The sequence below is a fragment of the Halyomorpha halys genome, unplaced genomic scaffold, assembly GCF_000696795.3.
Source record: "Halyomorpha halys isolate HHAL.00 unplaced genomic scaffold, Hhal_1.1 Scaffold601.1, whole genome shotgun sequence".
Lineage (NCBI taxonomy): Eukaryota > Metazoa > Arthropoda > Insecta > Hemiptera > Pentatomidae > Halyomorpha > Halyomorpha halys.
Window position 1 is genome coordinate 570297 of NW_027112563.1, and position 7896 is coordinate 578192.

General features: G+C 36.3%; 1 protein-coding gene across 1 annotated transcript in view; it reads right to left on the reverse strand.

Moving 5' to 3' along the window:
* The window catches only part of KrT95D (phosphofurin acidic cluster sorting protein KrT95D), a 52630-nt gene that overhangs the window by 839 nt on the left and 43895 nt on the right, over positions 1-7896 (reverse strand). Inside the window, exon 9 of the mRNA XM_014426890.2 lies at positions 4479-4543. Within this exon, the coding sequence (XP_014282376.1) occupies positions 4527-4543 (17 nt within the window). The 3' untranslated portion in view covers positions 4479-4526. The remainder of the gene's footprint in view (positions 1-4478; positions 4544-7896) is intronic.

Here is a 7896-nt window from a genome sequence, read left to right on the forward strand (position 1 = left end):
CTTCATCCGCACCAAGAACAATGTGCATGGCAAGATAAGGAGTTTTGCATGCGAAATCCAACTGTATTTTGAAAAGTTGGAAACAGCTGCACTCCCTATCGAAACTGCCGACGGCCACACCCAAACGAAGGAGGTAAGTCCACCAAGGAAGAATGCTGTTAAATCAGAAGGAACAGTAACCACACCTTCTTTGGCGGGAGATAAAAGGAAGAATAAGAAGAAAACCACACAACACAATGCACAAGTTGTGCATCATAATGTAGATTGCCCGCAGAGATCTAATGCAGTTCAACGTGGAGAACAACAGGAAGAGCAATGGCAAGAAGTGCAAAAAGATTGAGGAAGAAACCTCGCCCAAGCCACCGAGGCCTGATGCAGTCATTGTAAAAATACCAGGGAGCCAGTCCTACTCAGATGTCTTGCAAAAGGTGAGAGAAGATCCAGCGATGGTGGAAATGACCTCCTCAATCGTAAAGGTCCAGAGAATTGATAAAGGCATCCTGTTACTCCAATTGGACTGGAAGAAAGAGAAATCTCTTGCTGCACTAAAAACCTCAATGGAGGGTGTGCTTGGTGACGGGGCAGGGGAGAAGTACGGACTTGGACGGAGGAGTCCTTTTTCGAGCTGCAAGATTTGGATGATCTCACCACCAAAGAGGAGGTTGCGGAGGCCTTAAAAGCTCTCCTGAGTGAAGAGTCAGTGCCTATCACAGCAGTAAAATCCATCCGTAAAGCCTATGGAGGTATGCAAACGGCGGTCATCTCACTTCCGGTTTTCCAGACTAGGAAGATTATGGCTCAAGGAAAGGTCCGAGTAGGACTGGTTGTTAGCCGTATACGTGAAAGACTCAGAGTTCTACAGTGTTTCCATTATGAGAATATGGACACATATCTCGGAATTGTGTTGGAAAGGATAGGACCTACCTATGTCAAAACTGTGGTAAAGCAGGCCACAAAGCTAGTGATTGTGACCAGAAACCTCAATGTGCATTATGTGTCGGAAATGGAGATGCTGACCAACCCAGCGGAAGTAGTAAGTGTCCAGCTTTCCGTTCAGCATTGAAAACAATAACACAAACAACATCGTAGATGAGGATACTCCAGTTGAATTTGAACCATTGCGAAGCTGCTCAGGATCTCCTTTACCAAATGGTACGGGAACAGCACATTAACGTCGCTATTCTCTGCGAACAATACAAAAATCTGGATGGCAACTAGTGGGTATCCAATGTCAGTGGTAAAGCTGCTATTTGGGCCTGTAATTCCCAAGCTATTCGGGAAGTGAATACTGCATCACACTTTAGCTTTGTATGGGCGAAGATCAACGATGTATCCGTCTTCAGCTGTTACGCCTATCGCAGCGAGTTAGCGAATTTGTTGGATCGCATTGTCTTAGAGGCTAATTGCCATAACCCAGCTATCATAGCTGGTGATTTCAGCACATGGGCAATGGAATGGGGAAGTAGAATAACAAATGGATGGAGTGAAGTTCTCCTGAAAGCTTTTGCCCAACTAAGTGATATGATCCTTATGAACACCAGAACAAACTCGACATTCACAAGAGCAGGAAGATCATCTATCATTGATTTGACGTTTGTGAGTGGACGCATGCAACAGATCGCTACTTGGAACGTTTGTGAATTTAATATAAGCAGAGATCACCAGGATATATTGATCACACTGTATACGCCTACAATAAAGAAGAGTTGTCGATGGAGGACTAATGGCTGGAACACAAAAACTTTCGATGAAGCTTCAGTCACTTTAATGCTAGTGGATGAATGTGAATTGAAAGGGTTAGCCGAGGAAAAGGCCTGTATACTGACCTCTTTTATATTTGGGGCTTGTGATGCCGCTATGACCTGTTCGAAGGCTGGCAAACATCATTCCTCAGTGTACTGGTGGACAGATACCATTGACGATCTTCATTGGTGTTGCAACCAAGCAAGAAGACATTATGAGCAAGCAAGAGGTCTATTGGAGATTTCTGTGCTTCAAGAAGAGTTAAAGATAGCAAGAAGAAACCTCTGTACGGCACAATGCAGCTCCCCATGAGATCAAATGTTGTACACAATATTGTCAGAACACTATTCCTTTTACAGATGAATACTATTGAATGTATAGAGAATACATATACAACAGATTTTCCACAAATCACGCAGGAAGAGATAGAGGACATCCCCTCGGACCTACAACATGGCAGGGCACCAGGATCGGACGGAATTCCTAATATAGCTCTGAAGGTGGCTCTCAGAAAACGGCTGGATCTTTTCATCGATCTCTTCAATTCTTGCATTCGTGAAGGCTCAATACCAAAACCTTAGAAGAGACAGCACCTCCTACTTATTCCAAAGAGTAAGAGAAGACTGGAAGACCCGTCAACCTATCGTCCAATTTGTTTATTGGATACTATGGGTAAGGCATTTGAGAAAATCCTTTCCATCAAGCTACAAGAATTCCAGATAAAGAGAGATCCATTATAGAAGCTGTTGGATTGGTAGTTGAGATGGCCCGCACAGCAATTGCAGGAGCAAGGTGGAGGAGAGGTGCAAAGTGTTATGCAGCAATCATCACTCTAGATGTTAAGAATGCTTTTAACACTGCAAGATGGACCTGTATAATAGATGCTCGACAGACTATGGCGGTACCAGCCTATCTTATAAGAGTTCTCACAGACTACTTCAAAGATAGAGTTCTGTTTTGTTTTTCAGACATTGGCCAAAGGAGATACAAGGTGACTGGTGGTGTCCCACAGGGCTCGGTATTAGGGCCTCTTCTGTGGAACGTCATGTATGATGGAATCTTCAAATTGGCAATGCTGGAGGGAACCACAGTTGTGGGATTCACAGATGACGTTGCAGTTGCGGCAAAGTACTTGGAAGAAGTTACCCTCATCACTAACCAGGCTGCTGCTACGGTCTGAGGTTGGCTGTCTTCAGTAGGCCTACAACTTGCAGATCACAAGACTGAGGTTGCTGAGGAAAGCAGCCGAAGGCTTCTTGCTACTGTTGTCCCCTACATTATGTTATATGCAGCCCCGATTTGGAAAGAAGCAATGATTACCAAATCATACAGGAGACAGATGGTTTCAGTTTATTGCAGAGTTTCTTTAAGGACGGTTAGTGCTTTTCGAACTGTTTCCTATGAAGCAGTGTGGATTATAGCCCAAATGCCACCTGTGAAACACCTTATTGAAAAAAGAAGCAGGTACTATGGACGACGCTCTCACATTTCCAGAGAAGAAGAGCAAAAAATTACCATCGACCAGTTGCAGCAGCGTTGGGTGGCTGCAAATTCCGGGAGGTGGACTCGCAGGTTAATACCCAATGTGGGCTTGTGGTATGGCTGCCAACATAGGGAGGTGGATTTTTATGTAACCCTATTGTTGACCAGACATGGATGCTTTAGATTCTACCAGTGCCGATTCAAACTGGACAACATCACAGAATGCCCTGGATGTCAGACTGGAAAAGAAACAGTGGAGCACGTGTTTTTCACTTGCATTAGCTTAGCAGCAGAAAGAAGTGAATTGGACAGTGTGTGGAGGATGTATCACACCAGAAAATGGCTCACCACATGGTGAAAATGTGGTGAGCCATATGGTGCCCTCAGACCAGCATTGGAACGCAGTGAAGAAATTCACCACAGTTGTCCTCAAAAGGTTGAGAAAGGAAGAAAGGGCTAGAAGACGTGACTAGCATGGAAACATGAATACCATGCGAAGAAAATGAGGCGGCACACAGCTATTTCCCTCCATGAAGTAATGCCTGTAGGCGATTCCGTGAAGAGGAATGAACAGGTGTAGGGGGGTGGTTTTAGTGGGCAAAAATCCCACACATGAATAAGTATGGGCCTATCCGTGTCTTTTGAAGATTTCCACCAACCCTCGTAAAAAAAAAAAAAAAACATACATAAAACAAAATCTTTAAAACTTTAGGACTTTTAACATTCATTTATTGACAAATACTGTCTGGATAGTATTACATAAAATAGAAAGTTGATTAAAAATTTAAAAAAAATTTAATTAGTCATGTTAATAGCTTCAAAAACTAACTTTGATTTTCTTATGATATAATAATGGAATTATAGCGTTCAGAAAATATCTGTCTATAAGAAGCTGTTTTCATAAAGCATAAGTTCACAATTCAATGATAGTTTAATCATATTGTGTGCCCAAGTTCACAACCAATCAAATTTAAGACTTTGTGACCTTATTACTTCTATGTATAGGATCCTTCTTTTGCTATTAGGTACTAAGCGTTGTAAAATGTTTTTCTGTTTAAGTAAAAAAAAATGTTTAATGTAATTTATGAATTGCAAATAATACCATCTTCCATTTTGCATGTTACATAATCACACTTAATTACTTTTGTTCTTCACAATCTCTATTGGAAGCCATATGTATATGTGTATGTATGTATATATACTTAATATATATATGTCACATATACTTAAAATAGGGAACATATAATTTTTACCTTTTCTTAAAATGTCTGTAGTAGGCGTGTCATATAATCCAGCAAAATTCACATGTGTTCATCACCTACAAACAAATAATCAGTTACTTTTGAACATATAATGTGTTGCAAGTCAATAAAAAAATAAATAAATAAAGAAACAAATACTTAGACAGGACAGGAGTACTTATTTAATTGAAAACTGCTTGAATGCTGGTGATTCGATATGGAGTAATTTATTTTTGAATAAAAGTAAGAAACTTCCTCTTGTCAGGAACAGATCTGAACAGTGACCACTCACTTAACTTAAATGACAATTTTAATACTAATGATCTTCAGAAAAAAAATTTATCTATTTCATCATATCTTGGAACTGCATATTTATGTATGATTATCATTTTTCCAGGCAGAATTAAAAATATATTTTCATGGTATTAGAAAAAATAATCAGATGAATACCACATAAATACTTCACACATTTAATAAAGTAATACTATTGATAAAAGTAGAGACTTCAAGTTTTCACTAGAATATCAGAACTAAAATATATCTTCCTAATTAGATTATAAAGAGCACATATAACAAATTTAAGCTATTTTGCTCAGTCATAGTTATAGTAGATGTAAGAATTGATAATAAGTCAGGGCTTTCATTTTACAGTATATAGATGAAAGCCATTTATTTTTAAAAAATATTACTGATGGCTAAGATTAGGAAAAATAAGTAATGCAGAAAATAAAAATTAAATAATAAAATATATCTTCAACAGGGCTGTGATAATTACATGGTGATTTGTGATTAGCATCTTAAATTAAGTTTGCTGATTTTTCATGTTCTACATGAACATGTAAGCGTGGTTTGCTGGTGACACATGCCAGGCTGATTATTTAAAGGAATACTGAGAACTTATCTTGAAATTTACATTGCACTCTACCCTTCTTCAATACACTTCCGAGAACAGGACAGTAAGATGTAAAATTACTGAAGGAAAACATTGAACATTAGTGGCTCAGAAGATACTGACATGGGCTATTATAGCATATATTATTTTGACTCTAGCAACCATCTTTCATCTTGGAAAATTCAGACTAGTAATTGAAAAACAACAACCACGCTAATGTTAAACTTAACATAATGATTCTAGGTGCATAAAAAGTACTATCCAATTTATGGTAACTTGTATAATTTCCAAGTCCCCTGAACTGAGGAAATAATTATTATAACAAAAACAAAAGCTACAGAGAGGATTATGAAGACCTTTATGCACTTTATAATCATGATACCAATATATTTTTGATTTAAATTATATTTTTCCAACTCTTAAATTAAATCAATTTTTTCTTTTATACAAAAAAAGTGATTAAGAATTGTTTTAAAGAACATGATAGCAAAGCAACAGAGAGAAAAATTGGATCCCTTTTCATAAAACTAAGAAGTTTTCAATTTATGAATACACCTTATCTAAACAACAGAACATAAAGGCCTGGATAAAGGCTAGGATTAAGATCCCTAGTTATGCGAATTTCGGGGTCCCTTTCTAAGATTTACATTGTTTAACTGATAATGTGAAATTGACCGAAAGAAATCATTGCTACTAATCTGCATAACAAAAGTAAATGAAGTTAATTTTAAATGCAATCTGAAATTATATTAAAACAAGTTATACAGTATATTACTTTTTTTAATGTAATAAAATAATTTCATAGAAAATGTCTTCTTTGAATAATTATCAGTGTCATACTATAATCACACAATACTGGTACTGGTGGGGGGAACTAAAGGGTGTCCCAAAATCAATGCAAGATTTGAACTAAATAAAGAAAATTCCCCCCCCCCCTTTAAATTGTTATTTTATTGAATCATAAAGTATACAGAATAAGTAAGGTTATCTAGGGAATAACACATATGGTAAATGGCCTCCAAAACTTTGCTGGTAAATACACTCTTTTGTCAAAATAATTACATCTCCAGCCTAAAATCCGCACCAAACAGTGAAACGTTGAGAATATATTTTTGTTTACAATTACATGTGTTCTCAAAACCAAAATGTGGGAATTTTGATGATTAACAAAGTCATTAAGCTAAAAATGTGCTACATCACTAAAAATGATTTTGTTTGAAAAAATGACATCCACTTGTTGATGTTCCTTAACCCATTCCACGAACTCTCTTCACTGTACATGTGGCTTTAGTTCTTGTGTCAATTGAACTTTATAAGCATGAAGAAGCAGATCTTCAATGAATATACACTGCAGAGAGCTTCTTGAAATTTATAATTTTTGTCCACGATGTTGAATTAATAATATACTTTAATAATGTACCACACATAACATTAGTTAACACCATACATATGTATAAATGCAATTAGTAAAAGTTTCAGGAAAAAAAACCATAATCAGAAATGTAAAAGTAGTACCTTTAAAAGAACTGATATGATGCAATCTCAGTTGTTTACATTATTTTTTAGATAATGCATTGAAAAGAATTCATTCAATGCAACTGCCTTGACTATGTCATCTATTGATAAGAAAGTAAGATGCCTAATAGATATGTTCTAATTTCTACACTATGCATATTTCATAATACATAAAAGAATTAATTAAGATAAGGTAAAAGGACTAATTAATAGATTAGACCCACCATTGTATTTTCTTATTGTTACTGTATTTTTGATAAACCATAAATGAGAGATATTACTCTTCCCATTACAAAGTCTAAAAACAAATTATCGTTTTAATAATACTTCTAGCAGAACTAATACCGCTAAAACTATTATAAACTTTTAATCATCGTTATTCACCAAAAAGTCACATCCACTAACTATTATTTTCAAAGTTGGACGATAGATGCGAGTGTGACAAAGTGTTCTTCCTTATTATCAATATTTGTTTTGAGTATGATACTCACTTAATACTGATAATGGCATAATTTAGATTATTGATGGAAGGCTTGTTTTTGGACAATCAGTATGTTTAGCATCACCAATTAATCCAGCCAGCCTGCATTTTTCAATTACTTTCTTCATAGTTGACAAAGTTAAATCACTATTCAGACCATATTATATACAAAATTTTTCGAACTGTGGCCACCAGATTTTCATTTCTTTTTAAATAATGTTTAACGATGAAAACACATTATTCTATCATGTCACACTCCATTTTTACTAACTCTAAATTATTAGCTGTCAAATGGTTTTTTGACAGGATTGCAAACACTTAACTGCACGACTGGTGGAAAATTCAAATCTTGCATTAATTTTGGGACAACCATAAGTAGGTTGCCACCTTGTACTAACCAGAATGGGTGTTTCAAGATTGAAGGAAACTAATTAGAATGATTAAATATAGAAAAAAAACAGATTAAGAGGAAAAACCTCAGAAGGCAGAATAACACTCTGAAACATAACTGCAACAAATATATTTCATATTAATAAAACAAT